Consider the following 27,357-nt stretch of genomic DNA (forward strand, 5'->3'; position numbering starts at 1 on the left):
GACCTCAGAACGTTAAGTTCCAAAATACAAGCAGTTAATTTAAGAGTCCCGTTTAGGACTGATGGTGTGGGTCAGCCCCAACGGCAGACTGCAGTCGTGACCAACAGATCCTGACCTAACTCAGCTCCTTTGTGTGCTGGTCTCCTAATCACACGTTTGTAAGGCATCTAGCAGAGCACAAGAGTGCTCTCTGGGACCTCTTTATAATCCTGGAGTGCAATCAACAGGAACAACTTTGCTCACAAATGACTTCAACTTCCAAGTTGTCACAGATCATGAAGAAGTAACAAACGCTGGAAGGAGGACAGACATTCTGCTGGCTTTCCCCTTCACTGGGGAGATGCCTACACCAGCGAAGTCAACTGTGCTAGCTAACAGTGTGTGTAAAATTTGCCTGGAACATTTTATAGATACAGATATACTCACAAGAGACCTGTTTAAAGCTTCGATCCTCCCCCTTTACCTTGTAAAGACAGCGGGTTTTTTTTTTTTTTTCCAAACAAATTATTTTGAGGCTGTGTTCAGGGCTCTCAAAAAAAAGTTAATTTTTTTTTTAAAGCACATTAGGAATTCAGCTCTTCTGATAACACATTTTTAGCAAAATCAAGATGTTTACATCTTCTTAAAAAATTAATGCATAGCTCAGTTTCCTTTCAGTAAAGGCTTTCTCAAGTATGTTCTTCAAAGCCGTGATAACTAATTTTGTAACATCACTTACAACCTTGTCTCTAAAAAGGTTCTTCCAAAGTGTCATGTAGAAGTTTTCATTAGCTTCTACTGCCCAGAAAGCGTACTCTGCCCACTTTGTCACACTGATCTCACTGGTTCATTCTTTCCAGCTCATCTCCCACCTCCTTGGCCCTTTACAGGCATACTTCAACCACTCTGTAACTTCCATCCTGAACAAAGCCCCCGCATTTTAAAATGCTAAAGACACACCTCTCAGTTCTGCTGAATCTTCTAGAGGTACTTCCAGAGTTGTGTTCATAAGCTGAACACCACCAGTTAAGGTTTTTTTCCTCCTATTTTCTTATTAAGCCTCACATAAAATTCTCCTTATTTGCAGTTGCAAAGCAGGAAACCCTTGAGACACAAGTGGAACAAATATAAAGGTCAGTAAGTGGAGACAGGCTGCAGCCCAAACAGCTTTCTCAAGAAATCACAGAAATAATAAAGGAATGAAAGAAGTAACATCTTTTAAAAGATGTATCTTAATCCTGAAAGCTGTTACTAAAACCTTTGTCACCAATGGTTTTTGGACCTACCGCCTAAGAATATCCAGGAATCTACCTGCTCAAAAGCTATTTCATCTACTGAAGTTCAACACGTTAACACACACTGAGTTTATGTATTTTGTAAGAAAAGTATCCTTAGGAGCAGTACTACCTTAACCTTACTTTCGATGTGCTATCAAGCATCTTAACTACTGAACCCAACTACACTGAAAAGAGGGGAGTTACCTTGTACCTCAGCAGTCAGCATGGTTACTCTGAACACTTATGTAATACCAGGCTCATGATGGGGTGGTTTGGACTGATTTTAAAATGAGGCTGGAAAAAAAAAAATTCATCCTGAAACAAGGCAGCAAGTTTCCTTATTCCATAAACAAACTAAGATGAAAGAGGCTACTGTTTCCACCCCCCCTCTAAAACTGTGAGAAGATGACAAAAGTAACAAAGGAAACATTAATTTGGGGGCTTTATTTAATTTTTCTTTTCTTTTTTTTTTTTCTTTTTTTTTTAAGATGCTACATAGTCAAACAGGATTGGTCTTTTACGGCATAGGACTAGTTTACTACTAATATTTTTTCCCCTAGATAGACTTATTTACATACAAAAACAGTTTCCTGACCACTGTTTCTCCAATGCTCAGATGATCAAAACTCCCAACAATTGTGTAGTGCCCAAAACACCAGGAGGCAGAAGAATCTCACATCACTACAGCAGCAAATTTTTAGTTCTAGTCACTGGCTTTAAACAGGTGCCTCTCCATACCACATAGTATTAGTCAATTTGTGACAATAAGGAAACATGAGATGAAATACATTAAATAAGTTAAATATGCATTAAACATCTCTGAATAACATTTTAATTCAACTAAATGAACCAACAGCAATGTAGCTTGGTCCCTTTATGAGAACAAGGCATTGACCTTTATTCCAAATGAGCGCCATACCAGTCAATATATGTCCCTTAACGATGCCTAGCACATTCAGCATTGCCACATACAATTCTTTTCAGCTTCTCACTATTCATTTAAGTGCCAAGAAATTGGTAACTTGCACAGAGTTGAAGACACTGACAGAAACTGTTAAATTTATGAGCAGAATGGTGGATTAACGTATTTTACAGAAGTTATCAACATCTCCTGCCTAACCCAGCTCCAAACATCCAATACGGCCAGCTCCAGCAGTGGAGGAATAGTTTTTTTTCTATTTTTCTTTTTTTTTTTTTTTTAAAAAGAGGTAATCCAGCAACATGTACCAGGGTCTAAGAATGTTTAAAATGACATATACAATATTCCATTGTAGTGTTAAATCATGATTCTCCCCCCTTCATCAGTGAAGAATATTCTCTTTCATTCACTCATTGTACATTTTAAACTTTCTAGATTATGTTACATAGTATTTGTGCAGGGGTAATTTAAAGGCAAGACCTGTGAGATGTCATACATTAATTTTTTTTTAAACATTGTTATGAATAAATTTAATCCAATGATATGGCAGAACCATCAAACCAATTTACAATTTCCAGCATGCTGCCTCTACAAGGCTATTTTTCCTATAATTACACCAAAGACAAAGAACAAAACCACCAAAGCAAGTAGTCTGGAGCTGAACCCTTCGTCCTTGACAACGGCTGCAGAAGCAGATATTGGGTTGTTTGTCTGGGGTGCCTTCCTCATCCGCAGTCCATCTTCTTCCTGAAAGAATACATATTGATTATTTCTAGTGAAAAAAAGCTTTGAATATTCACCCTTATCACATTTATTTTAGGTGGGCATAATAAAATGGGTGAAAGCGAATATACAGCTAATTCAGAGCTCTAGATAAGCCTGAGAAGGTAAGGGTAGTGAAGTAGGAGAGGAATTTTGTATCTACTTTACCAGCAGAGCAAAAAACCATATGTTCTTGGAATTTTTCTCCTGCTGACTAATGTTACAGGGGAAGCAATGAGGAAGCCTACACGAACACTTGCCCAAAGTCTGGAGACAGCTCTAGAACGTCAAAAAGAATGAGGGAGGGAATAGCACGAAGATGCTTTTCTTGCTCTGTAAGCAAACATAGTGCTGTTGGGGAAAATACTTTTCAATATTACTAAGGTTGTGAAAAATATGCAACTTTAAGGCAATTATACTCATCATTCCCCTAGTTAGATGTCACAAGCAAATTCTGCCAGCATTTGAAGGGAAATGTATTTCCCCCATCATATTAATGCTGACATTTTGACATGAAACTAATGGCAATAATTGGGATATTTTCTTGGCATGAGTTTGACAGCTCTCTTGATTTAAAGATGTATGAGACAACAGGTAGAACAACATTGTAACATCAGATGTTACCATGTCAAGTGGAGGTGATGTTCCCCACATCTTGATCTAAACTGTTGTGCAGCACAGCTGTGTGTTAGCACACTCCACACACACACAGACACAAAGCTCTTTAGGAGATGGTCAAGTGAGCCTTTTGTGACAGCTGAAGCAACAGTGTTAGACTTTATGTGATACAGTATTATAGTGCAAAAGTATAAGATCCTGAAGCAAAAGCTTCCAGTCTATACCCAAAGAAATACTCAAGAAATAGAATTGTAGTAAATGTTACTGCAGCCTTAAAAATTGTCAGATAAGTGAAATTCAAAAGGCTCAGTGTATGTCAGTGTTTCTCACTTTCGAATTTAAAGGGCACCTACCTTCTGGAAGCAAACATTGTTTATTTGGTTTTTATTATTTATTTATTGAAAGTCACAGACTACACAATACCACACTACTACTGTAAGTCTGAATGGGGACAACTGACTTTGGTAAATAATAAAATGTTTCTATAGTAATATATAGTAATATTTAGTATATAGTAATTTTACTGCTGGAAACAACACATTTTAAATGTCTCTGCTTCCTTTTGACAGTGACTCTAGCCTGACCCTGACAGCACCTGGTGGCTGGCAGTAATTCCACATTGTTTTCTGACATTTTACAGATGTTTCTAATGCTCCACAAAGGGAACAAACAGCTGAGCATTTTAAAATCCTACTGTAAGACATCAGCTCAATTCTAGGTATCTCCTTATTCAAGACTGATTTGCAAAAAATAAAAATACAATTATATAGTACTTAAAATATTATGAGACACTGGCAAAACAAGAACACAAGTTAAGGCCGTATCTCAGCTATATCCACATTTTATTTCTATGGGCAAAATAAAACTGGTTCACAAATATTTAAGGAATTTTTTGTTGCACCAGCCAGCCAAGCAGCATCAGAGCTGACAGAAAAGAGTTCCCGTCATTGGGGTCCAATAATGACAAATTCCAACTTTTCATTGGTCCTGTTATCTACGAAACTAGACATTTACAAAAAATGAAACTACTGTAGAAGGAGTTTTTCAGCATGGTGATAAAGGCTTCTCAATTACTTGACTGTAATTACTTGATGGGCTGGATATGACAGGAAGCATATTTCCTATTAATCTGTCTGTCTTTGGTCATACTGCATATTATAGGTGCAATTACTAAGCCACTCTGTATTTGCACAACACTGCCCTCAAGCTCCCATCAGTTTGAGAAGAGGGCCAAATCAAACACTGAATGAAAGAGAAATCTACGTTATCTTTTAATCTATAGACAAAATTGAAGTCTTGTGCCAAGGTCAGGTAACCAAACCTGTCAACAAGCCAGAAGCTTCTTTTTCAGAAAAGGGCTAAATCTGAAAAAAAGTATCTTTACCTTAAACTGTTTATTTTCCTCCCGTAACCTCTGAACTTCTACTTGAAGCCTCTTATAGTCTTCCATTACTTTCTTAACTTCAGTGTCATCCAAAGAAGAACTTATTGATTTAGACATTACAGAGGAATCTGTCTTTGTTGCAGTTGTGGATACAATTTTATTTATTTCTATGTCATGCTGTTAAAAAAGGATAGAGTGATTTTTGGTTAGTTCTTAACACCACACCACACACCTGATATTTAGGAGGAGAATCAGGTAAAATTGTCTGTGCACACCTGAAATGTGCCTGTATCAAAAGAAATAAAGAACATTTTTCTTCCTGTAACCTTTACTTCTCCCCTTCCCGTTTCACAGAAAACACCAGATCAGCAGCAATAAGTGCAGACAAAATGACCTCGAGTTTTCAGTCCCTGCATATATAGAAAGGAAATAACCTTAGAGCATGTCCCACAACGTGAATGGGAAGTTATCTGCTCATAGTCTGCTTATGGAGTGTTAGTGCTCTCCTCACCTTTCCCTCCCCAAGCACAACACAGGCAGCTCCTCCAGGAACCAGGGTATTTCTGGGTGCAGTTCCCTCTCTCTGCATGCCTCACAGCTGGCTATCATCTCTCCATCCTTCTGTGTTTCTGTGGTGATGGAGGAACTTGCAACCCAAATGAGGAAACAAGCTGCAGACCTCCAAACCCTCCTCCCTTTTGTGCCTTTGGGTCCTCTCCATGCTCTGCACTTCAGAACGCAAAGGGCTTGGCTCTCAAAAAAACCAAACCACTCTCTCCCCACCCAAGCTGCCACCAAAGCCTTAACATGAAGATTTTACTTATATGACTAAAGTAATAGCATCTTGTTACTACTTGTGCTTTGTTTTGCCCTAATGAATTTTAAGGATTATAGAACAAATTAAAACTAAACAGAATAGCTGTTAAGTTTCATTTAATTAAATTCATTTAATTAATTTCATTTAATTCAGATTTTTTTTCCTTCCTCTCATCACACCTCTAAACTGGAAACACAGAAAGCACCCTGGCCTGAAACAAAAGCACTTCATTTAGAGCAAATGTTCGCTGTTTGAAGTGGCATATTTCAATTTTTTTTTAAAAAAAATATTCTTTATCCTGTGATCTTTCACCCAATGAACACAGATCAACTCAAAGATTTCTTTGTGCTTGTGTTGCATCACTAAGATTTTAAATAGTTTATTTAAATAGTTATCCAGGCAGTGAAACAGAGGGTTCTGTCTTTTAGCTTAACATGCCACTTTACATAATTCACTGTGGTATTAAGTTAAATCACTCAATATGCATTAAAATACTCACAGGCTTATCATTTTCCGCTGGTAGCTCAAACACACACCTAAGTTTCGAATCCATGAGTTCTTCTGGTTTTGCTTCTTTCCACTGGAATAATTTAATATTAATTATTAATAAATTAATATTAAATATACTAGTATAAAAAGGCAGACGGAAAATGCAGTGTGTTATGTAAACAATTCACATCATCTTGCTCAGAAAAAACCTCCACAGGTGTTTATCATGTTGCCCTTAACCACATACACAACAAAAAATGAAAACCAAATATGTAACTGAGTGGTATTGTAAAGAAAGACCAGATACCATGAAGGCAGTCATTCTAAATACTCCAAAAGTTACACAGGTAATTTAGGAGAGAACTGGGAATTGTGCAGGAGTAATTAGCATAGGTAGGGGGAGCTATGGTCCTGATTTAAAAAAAAAAAAAAAAAGACAGGAGGGGTACATTCGAAGGAAGGGAAGGATGAAAAAAACCCATATCAGTAATGTTAGTTCTTAAGTCTTTGTTCAGCAGAGCTCCTATTCAAGCTTTTCAAATTTCACATGAGGTTTTCTTCCTAACTGGTATGAGTTACAGGACTGTTCTTTCCCCTCCTTGTTTTCCACTTTCTTATTTCTCAGCATCACTGCCTAAACTATAACAGATGTGCTACATATAAAAAGGGATAGCTTCTCCTCTTATCCCTCTCTCCCCTTCAACCAGGGAGTCTACCATAATGAAGTTTCCTTCCAATACTTTCAATAGGGATTAACAGTTGTCTTTGCTTGATGTCAGCTGTAACCTGAACTAAAAAGATTGATTGATAGTAATGATACACAGCAAGAAGTGTCCACATTTACATCCTGGAGTTCCCACATCCTTCTCTTCACTTTTACCATACTTCTGGTAGCATGGTATTGCTCAACGTATCTCAAGTAGGTGTCAAATTATGGCTAACCCCTCTGCAACCTGAAGAAGTATTTGACTCATCCTAAATAGCTGAATCATACTTCAGCTCTTCTGTGGCTGAAGTCAGAATTCTATTTTGAGCTCGTTGGCTGTCTGTGAAGTGTTGAAAGCTTTATAGTACTCCAGTAATTTGTCTCACCTGTTTATCCAGAATAGGAAGAGATTTGGAGAGTGGTAACAAAACTGGGAACTGATCAAGTGCTATAGGAAAAGAATTCATATTGGTCTGGAAAACTGAAAGGGCCATCTAGGTCCTAAAAAGCATTCTTTGCTAGCAGAATAACATTTTTCATGGTATAAAGTAACTCATAAAAAATAAAGACTTAGAAAGAAAGGCAGACTGGCTTATCTTTCCAGTGATGTGGACATTTTATAACTATTGCTGGTTCTCCCGCTGGATCTTATTTTGAGGCCATTAAATAAATATAGTTCCATAAATCTCTTTCAGAAAGGAAACTCTTAACCCTGCAGAGTGCCGCAGCTTTAAAAAGCTATTCAGAAGATGATGCATATTGTAAAGACTACTGTAAAAAAGCCATGATATGTATTGTGAGGTTTTTTGGGGTTGGCTTGTTTTTAAGTAATACCATACCTAAACACAGAAACCCCACACTTCAGAGTAATGGCCCTTTTTTCTTTTTTTATTGTGTCCTCAATAGCCACTGAGTAGTCTCTCAAGCTAACAAAGCCAGACTAGAGTAAGCTTCCTTGTGCCTTCTTGCAGTAGCAAATCTTGCTGTTATAGGAAAGCCACCAGCTGACATACTGGTTTGTTCCTTTCAAAGTTGTCCTAATGTAGCCTGACATCTTATTTCTGTCTTTTGCCCTCTTTGCTTCAGCACCTACATGCTTCTGTTACTCTCGTTTGCAATCCACAGGACAAGATCTATGAGGGCCTGTCATTTACCTAAGCCACAACAGACATAGGTAAGGATAAAGAAAAATATCATACTTGTAAATCAGTCTCTTGGTTCTTGCCAAGAAAAGGAGCTGCTCAGGGAAGACTCAAGAGTGAGAGTACAGCAGCATAAAATACAAAAGATGCCCCAGAGTTAGAATATCTTCTTCAAGTTGGCCTTTCTAAAAAAGGATAAATTGAAAAAAAATTACAACATCCTAAAGAAGCACCCACAGACACCAACTGTGTCTTTCGTGGCAAGATTCCTGATGCTCGAAATAAACGGAAAAACACCTTGCCACGCACAGAGACAGAAATCTGGCAAAGCTTTCACGGATCATTCCAGGGTGGTCTGACAACAGATCTTAAGCAATGCAGTAAAAGGTCTTGTAAAATTATACAATCAGAAAGAAATCCATTTTAATTAATTTCAATACTTACTACTGCTTCCATATCTGAAGTATCAGCTGGAGCAAACATAGACTGAACCATAAACTTGTGTTTACTTTTCTCATTAGGGTCATAGTCAAAAGGCTGTAGCATCACTGCAAGAAAAACCCCAAAACACATTATGTTAATGTTGCTCTGATGCACAGTCATGCACTGATGATACAGTTACCAGATTTGAGAATACAGACATTAAAATGGTTTCAAGTTGTATGTCCATTATGACCAAACAGCAGGTGAGATCAGGAACCTCACTTTAAAACTAAATTTTAAAAGAAGGTAAGAGAAAGAGACTTCTTCAGTCTGCCTAGATTTTTGTCTGAGAATTTTGGAAATGTTTATCACCGTACAATATTCTGCAGACAACTACAGCAAGATAATGATACTAATTTATAGTAAATAGGACAATTTACAGATCTTCTGGGAGAGAGGGCAAAATTCTCAAAGAAAGCATCTTTTCTCCTTCCTCCATCCTTGGGGCAGAAGTAACAAGCTGGCACTTGGATTACTTGTACACACAGTGCTGCCAAGGGATCCTGAGAAAATCCACAGAGACAAAGTCAAACATTTTAAACCCTGAGGTTCAAGTCTCAGGATGGAAATTTCCTCTCCAAAGTTTAAGAGTCTCATGATATTTGTTTTATCAAGTACAAGTATTTCTCTTCCAAAAGTATGTGGCTGAAAGTTTATTACCAACTTACAGCTGGAAGTTTATGGTTAAATGCTATATAAACTTTGGCTTCGTAAAGGATAAAACAAATTTATTTCTCTCCATTCAAAAATCACAAACATTCCAGAATTCACTTATGCAGAAAATGACTGTGTTCAGGGGGCAGAGAGAAAGGAATGGCGGGTTTGGGGGGTGTGTGTGGTTTGTTTTCTGGTTGTTTGTTTGGTTTTTTCTAAAATTTACTATTGGGAATTTCCATGTCTTTTCTTTTTGGGTAAAGAACTAACCTGCTACAATAACTTGGAGGGAGAGTTGTGAACTTAACAAACAGGGAATATTCTTTAATCACAGTGGTCACTTAGAACCCTACATTTTGCAAAGGACACCTTAACCTGTTACAATAACTTGAAGAGGGAGAGTTGTGCATTTAACAAACAGGGAATATTCTTTAATCACAGTGGTCACTTAGAACCCTACATTTTGCAAAGGACACCTGGATATTCAGCTACCGCAACATTAACAAACACAGGTTTGGCTTGGACACGAGACAGTGCATATGCAAAAAAAAGCAAATCAGTTTATACAAACATGTTATTAGATATTGCAAAAAGCTACCAACCCCTCAAATTTAAAATGAAGCTTGCATATATGGCAAAGACTGCTAACATAAAAAATGGTGTAAGATTTAAAAATTCACATTTTATGACCCATGAGGCTACTTCAGTCCCTCAACCCAATCACCACGAAGTGCACCAGTTCAAGAATTAGGATTACATTCAAGTCCTAGTGCTATTAACATTATGTGCCCAAATTCATATGCACTAATTGCAAGGCCTTGTCCTATAAAAATGATATCCAAAGATCCCATTTATTGCACATGAAGTCAAGTCAAACCAATTTACTTCCTTCAATGAGCAGAATATGTTACAGCTGTGCCATTGTTACTATGCACAGTGTCTGTGGATATCAACAACCACACGCCTTTTAAAGCAGAAGAAAAGGAAGACAAAATTTTCTCAGATGAGGTGCTTTAAAAATTATTATACACTTTTAACTCACCTTGCAGTAATCAAACCCTAGTCCAAAACAAATGTTCGCAAATTAACAGGCCACTTTAAAAACTGTTTTTCCAACCAGAAGTGACTGCATTGTGAAAGCACATATATTTCAACACTGCCTGATACATCACTGAAAAGCAGCAGCATAATTTTTTCTCCCCTGTAGTAAATAACTCACTTATTTCAAGTTTACATCATGTCTAAGATCCAATGGGCTAGTCACATCTCTCCACTGTTTATGGAACTTCTCCAGAGCTGCATCTTTTTCTGTTTGCTTTGCTGAGCACAGCTATAAGCTCATTTGAAAACCATCATTTCCCAAGTGACAGTGCTGCAGCCATTCTCGAACACCAAACGACTGCTGCTCTGAATTCCATTCACTGAATCATAAGAGCAAGCAGCTAGAGAGGACTTGACAGTACAAATGTTGTTAGCACTTGCATTTTTAGATCAATACATGAAAGCCACATTGACACAAACGATTCAGCAAACGCCTTTTAAGCCAGATGGGAAGCTCAAAACACACACTTTGTTCAAGAGGAAACCAAACCATTTCAGCACTTATTCACATACTGTTGGGGTTATCTATTAAAGACCAGTTCCATGTAACGGCCCCATTTGCTGGAGAATTTGCTACTGCGAATGTGGCTCCTCTCTTTTGACTAGAAATCTCATACCTTATGCAAGAACTATGTGAAAAGCATACGTTCCTACAAAATGCCTTATCAAGCCAGTCATCTCATCTGGTCAAAAAGTTTCTGACCAGCTTTCATCAGAACCCAGAGTCCTAAGAAACAAAATGATTAACACGAGCTTCAATTTTATCAGCACCCATTAGGCAGAGATCTGTATTTCCATCACCTTCTCAACTGATCACCCTACAGCTAAAGCACCACAAGCAAAACCTGCAAAGTCATTGAGAGATCAATGGAAGGAGGAGTAACACAGTGTGTTAGCCCACTTATCTCTCTCAAAACATGAAGGATCAACCCTATATACATCCTGTTCTGAAGTGTTTCCAAAGAAACACATACCAGTTTTCTCAAAAAAAACCCATATATTATGTAAGGTCCTCTGTAGATAGCAAAGGAGAGGTTGTGACCACCTAATAAGCTCTTTCTTCTTCCTAAAACAGTTCACTGGCAAAGTTAATAACAATGTCAGAAGCGTTAAACTCTTCTGGTTTGTGCTGAAGTGCTTCCTCAAGGTACAGAGGAAATCTGAAGCAAGGAACATGGAGGAGGCAAAACTCTACCCGTAATGCCTGCTAGGATCTAACGCTGCCTTCCAACAGCAGAAGGAACACAAAAGTCTCCCTGCTCGGATAGTCAGCAACCTTCCTCCAGTTTCCATCTAAATTTATTAATGGCCTGTTTACTTGGTCCCAGACCAACACTGTCCTTACGCTTAAATATCAGAGAAGGGGAAGAGTCATTTACTCCTGGTGCACTCCAAGACATCAATCACAGTAACTCTTGGCCTTCTGGTAAACTAAAGAAGCCAGACTTGGTGGCTCCTCTCCAGGCCAGGCTCCCCATTCATTCTCTGCACCTGTTCTGGCTTGAACTACCCTAACTATACATCTAGGAAATTCTTCTAGTGTTTTGGACACCAGCATTTACACTCTCTTATCTCTTCCATGACCCAGCCTGTTTGCACATACTACGTTTGCCTTATTCACAGCCACGTTATGTCAGCACCTTGGTCACCCTATCCAGCCCCCTTTGCAACTATAGCAGGAGTATTTCACACTCCAAGTATGTGATTTTGCAGTTTTTCTGATGAAACTCATCCTCTGTTTCTCTTACTGTAGCCTTCAAGGACACCCAGTTCTGCTACATATCTTTAGCCTCCCAACTTCACATCATCAGGATTTTTAGCGTACTCTTTGTGCCAGAATTGCTTATAAAAGCATTAAACAATATTAGTACCAAGAATCATTCTCAAGAAACATCACAAGTAACTCCCTGCTATTACATTTCCATCCACCACATCACTCTTTACTCTTAAATAGCACATTCAATAGTCTGTGAATCTATTTTTCATTTCTAGCTTTATTGATAATTTTCCCAAATGGCACTGCATGAAATTCTTTATGGTCTGGATAGATCAAATCTATCACACTTATGTCACCTTTACATAAAACACCCCGACCAGCTATAGGGCAGGCCTGGGGATCACAGTGCAACGCGATCAGCTCTGCTAGAGGTGAGCAAAGGTCGCTCACGTCTGCAGACACAGGCAGGAGCCGCTGCACCGCTTCACATTTGTTCCACGTTTACATAGTTCTTTCTGTAAATATTTCAATAATACTAAAAACTGTTGACTCTGTGACGATCAAGATAGAGTCTTCTAAAGCAAGCGGACAAAAACAACCCCAAACTTGGCAGCCGCTACCCAGAGCTAGGAGGCCCGGGGGAAGAGCCCGCAGCAGCGGCGTTGCCTTGGGACACCAGCGGTGTTTCAGCAAAAGGGGCAGACCCAGCGTGAGAGCGTGAAGAGAACAGCAGCTGCAGAAGCACCCTCCTGACAGCAGTGTAAACTGCCTTTTCAAAGTCAGGCAAGTTTATAAAAGACTAAAAATCCCCCCTAAGGATATCTGACAGCAACCTAAGGATAACGTCAGCTTCTCTTCGTTTTTAGGAAGCGCGTTCAGACTGCTCTCTTCAGCGGGACACTGTGCACAGATGGTACCATCTGTACTTCCTCTCGCCCCTCGTTACACACCTTCCTGCAGACTCATCAGCATCTGCTTGTATTTTTTCATTTTTCCTTCATGCCTTTTATTTAGATTTCAACCTCTCGGAAGCCGCTAAATCAGTTATCTTTGTTGAAATAAGACATATTTAACAAAAACAGAACGTGTGCAAATACTCTTCTTTTCAAAGTATTTCACACCATATGCAATGAAATCAGATAACAGCACACACACACACCTCCCGGCAGTTACATAAACTCAGCCGTTAAAATGACATGCCATTATATAACAGGTGAAAACACGGGCTACAAACCTGACACTGCAGCAAGCAGCGCATGCTGCCAGGGCCTTAGATGCTGATAGGTAGGAAAAGCTGTGATATGGCATAAGAACATTTGAGACTTCACTAGAACAAAGCAAGCCTTACTTTTCTAGCATTTTATGTTTTATATGAGCCATCATGTTAGTAGGAAATAAAGTGGAATAATGTCCTGATCACTGCCTTAGGGCAGAATATCTTCCTATATACTCACATCACCATCGTACAGACAGTTTCACAGGGGTGTAAGGAACGCGCCCAGCCACCAGAGTGGAAGGAAGATAAGGCTGCCCCAAACTCAGCTTCAGTCAGTGAAATTCTGAGACACCTACAAATTGTTCCAGAGCTTCATGCCGCTATGCTTAGGCACTGATTTTTTGGAGAGACAAAGTTCAGTACCAATGCAGCGCTGGCAGGCAGCTGTGTTAAAGCCAGTCAGCAATTCTCAGAAGGACAGATTGGATAGTGTAAATACAGCACAATTAGTGTAAGTGTCCAGAAGTTACTACCAAATTAACTATATCCTAATAATTTCTCGTCAGTAGTATTTGCACTAGGTTTGGAGGAATTCAAGTCCTAGCTTTATGCCCTGTGCAAGACTTGAATTACATGACTGAACAATAACTGATTCAAAGAAACAAATTCTACTTATTTTTCACTTCCCTAACTCCAAAATTGGCCCCCTGTTCTTAAGCAACATTACTCCAAAGCAAAGGCTAAACATATCTCCTCCCTTTCTGTGAACCTGAAAACAAGCTTGTTCTGTAAGTTAATGAAAGTCCCCTCTTCAATCCCCCCATCCAAAAGATCCCTTCTGCTGATCAGAACCAAAGACACTGCCATCTTCAAACCCAAAACTAAGTCCCACGCACAGTTTAAAGGAGCTACCAGGAGTGCAGTATATACAGCACTATTCTCTATTACAAGACAAACTCAGCCACAGCTCAAGATAAAGACAGATTCAGTTTAGAATGTTTCAGGAAATGAAAGAATTAATATTTATAGTCCCAGAATTCTGTAACATATCTACCTATGAATGTACCTTAATATATTACCTAAAGAACAATGAACGTGTACTGCTTGCCTTTTAAAATATAACGTTAATATAAGGACTGGCAATTTAGGATCATTATTTATTATTACTAAGCTACGATCAGCACGAAAATTTGTAGAACACAAATGTGAGCTTGTGATTAAATATACCACAGCCATCTGCAAAACTAACTGAATCATAAATCACCATAAATAAAGTTATCAGAAAAGGGAAATTTTTCAAAGCTATGTAAGCAAAAGCAAAGCAGAGCTTAGGGTTAGCACAGCCATCTCTCATAATGGGATACTTGAAGTCTTGGACTAGATCCATATTCCATCTGGTACGCTGCTGGGAAGAGTCGGGCTGGAAAAGCAAGTAAGATGTAGGCATGCTGCTAGCACAACACAAGATAGTTCATACAGCACTCGCCTATACTATATTATGCTCACGGTAGAGCGAAGGGTCATTGTAAGCAGAAGTTTAAGAAAACAATGTTGAGATCAAGACATCATTTTAAAAAGCATGGTACGTGCCTGCAAAGGAAGAGGGCTTTTAATTTTGAAAGTTCATCTGAAAGATGAAAGAATCCATATCTTTATAGCATAAAGATAATTTGTAGCTAGAAACCATGCTAATTTTCATTATCACTTCACTGGTTTCTGTGCATTTAATATGCTTGCCTGCAGCTAGTATAGATGACAGACAGCTTTACTTGGGAATTGTCCTCAGTTTTAAAAATCTCAATTTCTCTCTAGAGAGCTTTTTCATTAACATATTAGTCATTTCAGAGCTTACTGGAAATGTACTCGCCTTCTCCTGAACCAGAAGCGCTTTGCCTGCCTCACCTGTAGCTACCACACTGCACTGGTTATCTCCTCTCTGGGATGCTCCCCAGAGATTAACTGCAAGCAAGGCACAATTCTGCAGTCGTGTGCACGCTCAATTTGACACAATAGAAATCCCAAAGACAACAGATCAATGAGTGTGCAAACACAGGCACGCACAAAAAGACTTACAGGATTAGAGCCTCCTAACGTTACAGTTCAAAGTATTTTTGGGATCAATTTTTATTTTGTTGAAGCAAGCTCTCCAAGGGTGAGGTGTTTAAATATTTTACATTTTATTAAGAAAAACCCAAATTCTTGATTTTTTCCATTTTGATTTTTTTTCAAATAAAAAGCAGTAGTTTTAGCTCACAAAATTTTTTAATCCAGGCTAGAAAAGTTCTGTAAAAGACTAATGGCAAACCGTATAACCTATCAGTAATTTTTCCTACCATGCTAATATTGAAATTTATTTAAAATAGTACATCAAGTCTGCATGTTTCTAGAAATAATTTTCTTAACTAGAAAGTCAGGCTTTATTCATGCAATATGCCACTACTACACGCTCTGATAGAATTTTTTATTAAAAACATGGATCGGCGAAGTCATTGAGAAAATATATTGCTTTCAAGCATGTATCATCAGCAAGTTAACAGACATTCTGTTTACAGGAAACACTCAACTCTTTATGCTTTCAAAGTAAGCCACGTCCTTGCTTTTCCATTACCAAACTTAGGCATATCAAGAGCTACTCATTAGAGAAAACCACTACCTTTTCCTATGGAACAGCAAAGACTGAGTCACTTGACATTTCTAACACCAAAACACAATGCAACTTCAAGGAACACAAAACAAGCATGGTTTGAAAGTAAATGTTTTCATTATTGGTTATATTAGGCAGTTTGGCAACAGCCTACATCAGTCTAAAGTGATACAGCTGCAGTCCATCCAGTTTTATTCTTCCCTTGACGTGCCCGTCCAAGCACTTGTTTGACCCTGTGGTGAGCTGGTTCAGGAAGTTAAGCTGGCAAAAAAACTAACCGTACAAAAATAAGGGCAGGGCTGATTTGGACAGGCTGGCTAAGGCTGTCATTGAACCATATAAATCATTTATGTATTTCTCCCTTTTTTCTCTCCCAAAACAAGATGTGAAAACAAACCTATTATTGCTAGACCAGGAACAAGGGAAGTAAGGAAATATGAAACAGCTGCTTCTCCATGAAATCACAACCTCTTTGCTTTTATAAACATTCAACAAAATACTTTCGGATTGCAACGCATTCAAAGAAATAATTGATTACAAGAAGCTATTTTCAATTGCCAAAAAACTGCTTGAATGACTTACCAGAAACATTAATTGATGTTCCTGCATCGATAATTCCACTGTTAGGCCTTACACAGTATCTGCGTGGTGCTGTGGTCTTAACTTTGAAGCACACATTTCTGTCTGTAGGATTGCCGAGTTTCAGGTTTGTAGTGACAACATCTGTGAAAGGACCTGAGGACGAGAGCAAATGCAGACTTGAAATCACACAAAGTACTTTTCAAGCAGAGGCCAAGCAGGCTCTGAGTCTCTGTTCACTAATCTTAGGCAGTCATTAGCTGTTCAGTTTCCATCTATGGCACGCACAGACAACCATGCACACAAGGCTGAGGATGCCGTGAGGCCCCTGAGCGTTCTGACGCGCAGCATGCTCCAACACTCGCAGCGCAACAGCTGAAGTTGATCATTAATAGCAAAACAAAAAGGGGGAAATCACTTATACATGGTGCCAACACAACAACATGGCATTCAAATGATGCCAAAGTCTCTGCTGTGTCACAGTTATCCCATTCTAACTACAGAATCCCAGTAAACCCAGGCTTATGTATATACCTATGGTATAGATGATAAACAGGGGAGCACAGTACAGGATGATAACTAGAAAGGGAATGACAAAGTGGCTGCTACAGATTCCTCGGGATACACAAGCTGTACCTCCACAGAAGCAGGATTCCACCAAGTATTCAGAAATGCTGTAGCATAACCAGCAAGGCAAGCACTCTGTGTACATCCCCTTTTCCTACTAAGTCTTTTTTTTTTTTTTAAATAATTTTAGTGGCTACTAGAAATTATAAACCAGAAGAAATCTTAATAAAATAGCCTGCCTCACCCAAGACAGGAAACAACCATGTGGAAACAGGAAAATTCTTGGACGCTGAGAGCACTGGTAAAGATTTCCGTATTCACAAAGCCAGAACCAAACCATTGTCAAGTTGTGCAACAAGTGCAGGAAAATCAGTTTCTCACAGGCTCACTACCTTGTTGAAACTGCTAAAATCCCTCAGGTCAGAGGAAAGACTAGTTACTGATTTTCTACAAAATACTGATAAATCAGACAGTTATCATGCAACTACAGTGCTTGCTCAGATGGTAAAAAAATAAAATAAATATAACCACACTTTGATCAACTCTCTTCTGCATAAAACTAATTTAATGCCTGAATAAAATGCATTAATCTATCCTCAGGAGCAAAAGCAAACTGGTCAAAAAAAGCATTGAACCTTTCCTTGCAGAAATGACAGCCTGAAAATTTAAAAAGGGTGAAGAACAATAATAATAATAATAATAATACTAGCAGGCAACATTCCACCATTCTCCTCCTGCAGCATGGTTGGCTTAAAATAATTTAAGTTTGCTTCCTTTTCTATAAAATTATCAACAAATTTGTCTCCTAAGATGACATTTAATACAACTGCGTATTACAGTCCTGCAACATTTATCCTTGATCTAAGTAATGAGAAGGGGAAAAAACCCAAAACAATTGCACAGAGACAACATCGTAGCCCCATTTCTGCTGCACACTGAACAAGCCAACTTTGCATTTGCAATGCAACCTGCTAGCAAAAAATTTGAAGCAATAAAGTTTTCAGATCCCATGACAAAGATTTCAATAAACCCATTCTGGTGAAACACTGAGATGTGAAAGAGAAGGAAACTCAGCTGTCAAGTTTTCTCTCTGTTCTGCATGCTGAGAGACTTTAAAGTCTAATGGAAAATAACTGGGCAGAAGCAGCCATGCTACAAGCCAAACGATCAGAAAAAACCCAGCGAACATTTAGGTGTGTAAAGACAGTAGCAGATCTTCAAGATTGCTCTGAGAGAAGTCTAACATTTCAGAAGAAATTACTTGATGCCCAAACATTAAGGATGTGCCTTTATGAAAAAATTACAGCTTGAGCTATTTATTCCAGCACAGAAGGAGGGTCGTCTGTACGAAGCCCTGCATAAGCAGCCGCATCCTCAACAGTGCTTTACTGGTCTGCATGCTGGGATGGATTTCCTGTGGGAAATACCAAGTTTTTACTTGGCTGAACCATGAATGCGTGTGGGATTTGTGCGCCCCAGCAAAATGCTACTGTTTGTAATAGTAATACAAGAATCCAGTGTGTGAAATAATTTCCAAATGGAGTTACTTATTGCTAACATAGACCATGCCAAAGTATTTGGCAACAGAACCTTTCAGCAGACCAAATTCATCTCTTCTTGTCTGCTTGATGTCTCCTCTTCTTTTCTGTCCACTAAACTTTAAACAGTTTCTTTAGATACATTTTCCCCAAGCTACAGGTTTTACAGATCAGCCTTCACAACTGTGCTAGAAGGCTGATGTCTGCTTTCAGCAAACTTGTGGGCGGGCATGCTCCGTACAGCACTGCTCTTCAAATACTGCAGCAAGCAAGACAGAGCTGACAAACGCAGGATTAAAGTGCCATTATAGGTGTTCTGAAGCATGTAAAAGAAAATAGGCAACAGAGTATTCCTCAGGGGTAATTAGGGCATGGCAGTGAAATATTACCAGCTTGGCTGGCCTGCCTTTTAAGAGCAAGGCCCACGGACTGCCAACTCAGGCTGAAATGAAACTGATAGCCTGCTGCTAGATTACTGTAGCTTCAGTTAGACATATTTAGAGGAGGTTGGGATACGTTGGGGAATGGATCCCAGGTTAAACACAAGCTAATTCTGTACTGGAGGTACACCTTTGCTTTCTAACGTCTGGATTTGAGCACTGCAGGCAAGGTGAGCTTGGGTATTAACAGTCGTATGAGACACACATCTATCCTGGAGCTTCATTGTTCAATGGACTTCTGGAATCACACCCACAGACACAGCAAGATAAAATGTTCTATGCTTCTTTCCAACGCCTTTGTCCTCACTGCAAGTGGATGGAACATTCACACAAGTATGTGCAACACTTGGATAATGCCTATGCCCCTGAGGTGGGCCGTAAGCACAACGGCAATCAGTCAGATTGGGGCATCGGGAGGGTTCTTGGGTTAAAAGCAACACGTTGACTCTGCAGCAAAGACTGACTCTTACTGTGTGCCTAAACAGTAGTGGCAGCCTTAAAAAGCACCTTTATTTCATAACATTCAAAATAAAATAACGTATTTTGATTGCTCTTAATATTTGTAGATAAGTGTAAGACCCTTAACTAAGGGTCTGTACATGCATCATCTGACATGGGGTTGTCATGGGAGCAAGCTGCCTAGAAGGAAGAATGTAGCAAACTGAATTTGGTGGTGAAAGTTTAGAATATTCCACAAGGGCTTGATAACTTTTTTCTGACAGTTAGAATAAAGTCAACTCGTGTTAATGCAAACTGGGCATCTAGTGATATGCAGACTAGCAGTACTGCTTAAAGAGAAGAAAACATCACCTCATATACTCATGCAACAACCACCAGTAAGAGGTATCATGGTTTTTTTCATAGGGTCACTTTTCAGTAAGATTACTTTTAAACCACAGCTGTGGCTTTCCAGCCAGGCGCTACGAAGACAACCCTTCACATTTGAAGATCACAGCATTATCTCAGAATTTGCCACGCTCCATTTCCTCTTCAAACACCAGTGCTGTATCAATCTTTCCCCTAAGAGTGCCATTCTGCAGTGTACTGCACCACAATATCCCAGATCATTTTAGTAATAATACAAAAGCCTGCGAATTGGGTCAAAAGAACATGATGTCAACTCTATTTAAATTTTAAATAACTCTCACTACAATAAAAATTGCCAATAATTGTACCAGCAAATCCAGGCTGGTAACTATCTGATCAGCACAGTACCTGCTGTTAAGTGTCTTGCCACTCGCTACTCACAGCAACCACGTTACATAGCCACATTGTTTGTACCAAATCTTACTATAATTATTCTCACCTTAACCAAAGTTCCATGCTTTAGCATGGCAAATAAACAATCCTCATACACATGTTCATCCAATGCAGCAGGAACACTGCTGCAGCACTGCCTGGCATGTGAAGGAGGTTAGCACAAGCATCAGCAGAGGCAACGCTTTGATGGCACAGGCTTGGGCAGGAACATTCAAACCAAACAGACACAGTCCTCTGCAGATTTGTACATGCAAATGCTACTACATCTTTATAATTAGCTACACACGTTAGTTGGACCACAGTCCCAAGACTGGTTTATTCCTGCATCAGTCCATCTCAGTGCTGGAAGGAGAGGTGTTCTAACCTCTCATCTCCACCAACTGCTCGCCCTGTCTGCACAGCGGTCACCTGGCTGAGAGCTGAGCCAGGGAGCTGCTTGGGCTGAAAATTAATCCACTTCCAAGACAGGGAGTGAGGGAGGGGGGAATGGGGAACAGAAAAAGGAGAATCAGTTTTCAGCCTGATCAAGCAGCACTCAGGCACTCACATCAGGGAAACTGCATAGCATTCTGCCAAATTAAGGCAACAAGGTCTCATATTTAGTAGGTTAAAGCCAGCACATCTAGGCATACATGCTGCAGTCACACTTGTAGTGTTGGCATAGTTGTTGAAAGTAATTAAAGCTCATGCCTAATTTTTTTGGTGCTTAAAATGTAACGCACATTCGTATCTGTTTAAAGCCAGGCATCTCCTAAGAAGTTTAGTGAACCCGTGCTTTTCAGAGCAAAAGCACTGCAGGAGCACTTGATACAATCACAGTCATGTTAAACTGGCAATCTGATCAACAAGACTTAAGAGCAAATTCTCATCAAGCTGCCCATCTTATTCCCAGAATGTTTTAGATGTGCTTTCATCATCTTCCCCTAAACAACTTTTGCCACTCCAGCTCAGCACCGCAGACACGTATCCAAATCCAGGTAACTGGAAACAGGCAGAAATAAAAGGAGAGGTTCTGGTGAGACAACCCCTCTTGTACCTCCCTTGCAGAAAGCAGCAGAATGCAGAAATAGGAAGGAATGACATATCTCACCATGGTTTAATCCCATCAGTGTTTCAGATGAAAGTCATTAATCACCTGACACAATAATCAGTCACAGAAAGGTAACCAAGGAATCTTTAATAACAGAGATGGTGGAAAGCAGCAGAGAGGAAACTTAAATTGTTTTGTGGCTATTCTCAAGAGCCCAAATCCCACATGTTCATGTGCCCTGACTTGATGTCCACACAGAGCAATAATTCATCCAGTGACACATCCCCATCACACCCACCAAACTGGCTCCTGATCCCAACGGCGTGCAGTTCCTCCCCCCCCCCGGTTTGGTCAGCCCCTCAAACTGGGGATGCACCTCACCCTGCTCCAGCACGTACAAGCCTCCTGAGGGGTCCTAAGGAAGAGTATTAGCACCACTGACAAAACAACCACCAGCCAACGACACAGCAGTCTCACCGTATGAATATTTCAGCCTTTCTACTTACAACTTTCCTTATCCTCGTACCTGAGTTGGTTCTCAGTTCTTTTACTATGAGTCTGACAGCATCAAGTGATTTCATTTTATTTTCACAATTTCTCCCATTTTATTTTGGGGGGTGTCTATCAGCAATGGAGATATAATAGAAACACTAGCGATGAGCAGGAGGGCTCAGTAGCAGGTGTAGAACTTGACTTACTGTACACTTCTTTGTACAGTTATACAAAAGTTGAGGAGCTTTGAAGACAAACACTAACCCGAAAAAAGCTGAAATGTCAACCAAGACATCTTGAGCTATCAGCCAGGTGCCTGTGAATCAAGAACACCCAAGATCCAATCAAACCCTCCCACCATCTTACTTGTCTTTAGACAAATCACTCAAGGGCTTGATCTTCTGCTATTAAGAGCCTTAAGAGCTGATAGCAACTCCAAAACTGAAGCAGGTTTGAACCCTTATGGTTTTCCTCTCTGTGAAGTCAGGAGAATACTTATCTAATTACAGAGAATCTTGTGAAGATTAGTGTTTTAAAAAGTACTGTATGCCAAGTTTTAATCATCATCTGGCTCTGGAGATATTCATAATTGAGCATCCACAACTTTTGAAATCAAAGAAGTCAAAGAATGAGAAACAAGAAGTGCCTGCATTGCATAAGCATCTGATCTCACAAGTAACTTGAGGAGAGGACCCAACAACCCCACATTTGGTAATTATTTTAAGAAAAACTTAGGCTTGTCTTAATCCTTGTGTAAACCACTCACGAACCTTTCAATCTCAGCTCAGATTTTAAACGGAGGTAGCTAGAAAACCCTGCCCCCATGGAATCAATTTCTTTACTCTTACTGTGACTATCCTCACCCAAAAGAGCCCTTGACGCAAAGGGATGGGAGGGAGGTGGTCATTCCCACTTCGGCTGTGTCAAGCAGTAGAAACCTTGATGAAAAACACATTACAAAAATAGAATTACCATCCAAATAACTCCCCACGCAATAGCTGATGCAAGGAGTATTTAAAAAAAAATGTAATCAATAATATTACCTAAGAGAAAATAAAAAAATACGTAGAAAACCAACAAAATCACATGATCCAAGTGCCAAGGTTGGCAGTGAAGTATTCCATTTGGATGGGTTAATCAGTCTCCTTCTCTGCCCTATTTTGGCACAAACTATTTTTGCCAGAGCATGTCTCATGCTTGATGGGAAAAAAAATGAGAAAACACACATATGAGTCTGAAGACTACTTTCAGGGCATCTATTAGCATGTATTTTTTGTCACCTTTTATTCCTCAGAGGATCATTAACAGTTTGACTTCAGAGTTGTAGGAACTGTGAGGCCACCCATAAGCTTGCCAAGAGAAACAGAAGAACACGCCCTTCAAATAATTTTGGTACCAGTGTCATTTGTTTTTTCCAACTGATCTCTTCAGAGTTCTGTTACACCCAAACATTGTACTTACAGCAATGTTCAGCAACAAAATCGCACAACATGAAATATTTTCTCTACATCCTAAACGTAAAGCAGTTTTCTGCACACAACTGCATAAACAAGACTGATAGCAGAGGTGGCCGGCTTTCAGAGGTACATTATCTCTGTTTCAGCTGTGCTTCATATCCTTTTAGAACCGAATGCCAAACATATTGAATTACTTTGTTCATTTCACTCACAAATCTCAGATGTATAACTCTCTCCAGCTATGAAAACAGCTCAGAAAACAGTGGTATACTCTTTTGATAGTGGAATAGCAGCTGCATCTCCTTCAATAAGCATGACTTAGCAAGACTACTTAAAGACACCTACTTTACACAGCTAGAAACCTCACTGCTGGCGCTTGCGGGGTGGCTATTGAAAGGATACAGCAACAAAGCACAAGCTCTCAGGGAGAAGCAGGGATGCAAGCAGTGGAGAGCATATCATAGCACGGAGAGCATATCGTAGCACGACGATGATGATGGCCTGACGTGCAAGCTTTCCTGGCAAAAACCACACTGAAGTCAACGTAAAGTATCTCCTTGGAAGAAGCATCACCATCCCAAACCGCACTTTTTCTTGTACTTCTTGTTAAGTGATTTTTCCTTATCTAATTTCATCACTGATTTCAATTTCAGATGCACACTGGAACGGCAGGGAAGCTGCAACTCAACCACTCTGATTTTATGCTCATATACACTCTTCAAATTGACAAATTTGATGTGTAACCTAAATAGCAACAGAGCAAATATTTTAAGTGCAAAACTATGCATAAATTGCAAATGCCAGAAGAAACAAACAAAATTAGACATTCTGGGATGCAAAATGAGTAACCACTTTTCTAGTTAAGTTAAAAAAGAAAACACACAGTAAGAAACTAATTATAGATACAAATAAGGAAGGAATCCTGAATTTAGCAAGATACCTTTCTGAGGAACTACTTGAAAACTAGCCTATTAACTGTGCTTTGAGAATCAGATAAAAAAACCCACCAGACCAAAACCAAATCAGAAATTTAGTCAGAAGCAGTGAGAAAACTTAGGAATAAAATACCTGATAGCTTGTACTGACTGACACAGAACAAGACAGAAGTGTGAAGTTGCATTCTCCAAACCTAAACTTCCATAAGCACTATCTACATCACCGTACGATGCCAGTAAGCATAGTGTAAAAACAGCTATACAAAAAAAAAAAAAGAGAAAAAAAACCCCCAACTGCCGTTACACCTTTGCTTCTAGTCTGGTAAAAACGCAGGGAGGCCAGAAGAGGAGACATTGCAAACCAGAGGAAGTTATGCACGCAAATATTTTGAAAAGATGCAAAATATATTGTTAATTCACATATCACAAGAAGTTGCAACTGCAAATATAAACAGGCAACAGTGGCAGTCCAAACATGAAACTGCAGACAGGAGAGCTGGACTCCTGCTTGTGAGAAACATTAGAAGCACCAGGAAGGATGAAGTAACTGGTTAGATGAAAAGGAGCAGTCATGGGAAAAAACAAAAAAAAGTGCAATTTTTTTTTTTTTCTTAAAGAATTACATAGTCATTTGACATGCCTTCTATAAGCACAACTAACTTGAATTAGGTCTTTAAAACTGTATGCAAAAACATAAATTCTGGCTCCATAGCGAGCCCCACACCTACACAATTTTATAATTTGCATCATAAGTAACTGGATCACCAGGCAAACCTCTCCCTTCTCTATTTTTTCCACCCCTCATGGAAACCAACCAAGAAAACAGGATTAAATTTAGAACGATAAAATCTTTAATCCATAGCACCATGGTATGAGGGACTTCGTTTACAGCTCAGAGAACTGGACACTAAAGTAGTTTAGTAAAGAGATTATTTTCATAAAGTATTTCTAATCATGTGGGATAAAGTACTGCAGGCAGCAGCAGTATCCTATTTGTACCAACATTTCTGAGGCCAGAAGAATCACAGCTGAAATAAGCAATTTTCAGAACAGCTATGATACAGAAAGGATAGAGACTCAAGTGAAGCCTGGGTCTGGATTGTCTCGCTAGTGTAAACCCACAATCACTCCAATCCACGTGCATTTTAATCCTGCACTGAATTAAACATGGAAAGGGTGATTCGCTTTGCATACATTTCCAATGACAGCAAGATTGTGACAGCTGTTCCAGACTGATGGCACAAAACCCTCTTTATGAAAGGTTGCCTAGCAGGCTGGGTTTTAAATTCAACAACATCCCAGACATCTCAGGAAATAGCCTATATGCCTCTACAGACATCTCAGCCTAGAAAGCAGGTATGAAAGGATTTACATACTGAATAAATATTGGGTCAAATGCCAGAGGAAGAGACTTGACATGAGTCTGGCCTCTGGTTTAGATAAACTGGTATTTAAATATTCATACAGGAATGTAAAATAGACTACCTTTCTGCCTCTGGTCATCACATGGGAAGACAATGAAAGGAGGCTTCAATGTTACTTGTGTAGGAACTGTTACACCAGTGTCAGAGCCCCTCATTCCGAGGAGAGGTATAACTGCAAAAGAGTTCCTGACCGAACCAGATCCTGACTTAAATCAGTGAGGATTTACTTGGAGTTAAAGAAAAAAAAAAACAAAACAGCTTGCAGCAGCACGATGATAATGTTAAAGATCACATTCCCATACAAATACAAAGATGAAATTTAAGTCTGGAACGACAGCTGTTACCACAAACAAAACTGTTGCAAACATCATCAATAAAGCTTTCAAAGCCAACCAACTACACTGACACAAAAAAGTAAAAAAGGCTGTTATTGCACCAACTATGAAATGTGTTCAGTAGTTATTAGTTGTTCCCTGCAGGGAACAAACATAAAACCAACATGGTAACAAGATAGTAGAAAATGAGCATGACAGCAAGATGTGGGAAAAATTAACCAGGGCCATCTGATTCCTGCATTGTCTCCAGCTAGGCAGACAGCTCTGTTCAGAGGCATCCTAAAAGCAAAAACAAGACAAACTCTCCGTCACCCAGGTTTCTACAAAAATCGCATTATAACACATGTAGAACTTGTTCATTTGATTTAAAACTCATTGGATGCAATCAATACCTTCCAAAGCTGGGGGCATACAACAAATTAAGCTTCTTTTAAAACCAGGTATTTGTTGATAGATGTAAGCTGACCTGAGCTCATAAAGTTGGATCATTCACTATGGTGATGATGCCTTTTCCCAGCTGAGTTTCAACACAGATCTGACAATCTATTTAAAGGTTTCTACTCTAATTTTTACAAACCTAATTCTGAATTAGAGTGCAATTAAACAACATTCAGCCTTGCATTCAAAGGTAGTAACCTATTTTGAACGAAATAAAGCACTGCATGACTACTGATGAAGTTTTTAATTTAAAAACTGTGAAGAAAAAAGGGAATAATTTCATTTCTAATGAGAAGAAACTATCAGAAACTCCTGTGCAAAATCCTACTCAATATTCCTCTTCCATGGGTGATCAGACATTGCACATGGCATGCAGGGTAGCAGCTGGGAAATACAATTTACCGCTAAGCATCTGTGTGAACCCGCACCCACTATGATACATTACCTGTGTCTCTATTTTGACATGATAGCTGCACTGCTAGGACTTAAGACAGCCACCCCTTACCTTATGTTTACATACGTATTTTCAATGTAATTTGTTACCAGGTATATTTTCTAAAGTGATGAATAGAGGACACGTCCCATCAACCAAATCAGACTGGCAGTCTGTCACCTTGATGAGCTTTAAATAACAAACCTGACAAACTTTTTTGCGTACTATTGCAATCGTTACATAACTCAGTGAGCTGAAAATTGGTGCACAAGCATGAGATTCCCAAGGAATGGGAATTTATGAATGTATGTGTCCCGTCTCTTACGATAAAGGCAAGAATTGACTATACTAAAACCACAACACCTCACACAACTAAGAGAAAACTGTCAAATAACAGCTGCTCATGCTGACTCCATCACTGCATTAGGACCTTCCCTGAAATAGTAATACTTTGATCCCATTAACGCCTGTTACTTCAACTGCAATTGTTAAAATCTGTGCAGCACAAAACTATTCAAAAG

At 39.3% G+C, this 27,357-nt stretch overlaps 1 protein-coding gene across 1 annotated transcript; it reads right to left on the reverse strand.

Annotated features, from left to right (window-relative positions):
• Positions 1 to 1,689: 1,689 nt before the first annotated feature.
• On the reverse strand, positions 1,690 to 16,643 carry VAPB (VAMP (vesicle-associated membrane protein)-associated protein B and C; the record flags this gene model as incomplete). The annotated part of the gene is made up of 5 exons (XM_010081667.1): positions 1,690 to 2,922; positions 4,940 to 5,116; positions 6,256 to 6,336; positions 8,538 to 8,641; positions 16,491 to 16,643. Coding segments are annotated over 5 exons (674 nt in total), but the record flags the coding sequence as incomplete, so codon positions are not given.
• Between the last annotated feature and the right edge of the window lie 10,714 nt (positions 16,644 to 27,357).

Source organism: Pterocles gutturalis, unplaced genomic scaffold (genome assembly GCF_000699245.1).
Source record: "Pterocles gutturalis isolate BGI_N339 unplaced genomic scaffold, ASM69924v1 scaffold41344, whole genome shotgun sequence".
NCBI lineage: Eukaryota > Metazoa > Chordata > Aves > Pterocliformes > Pteroclidae > Pterocles > Pterocles gutturalis.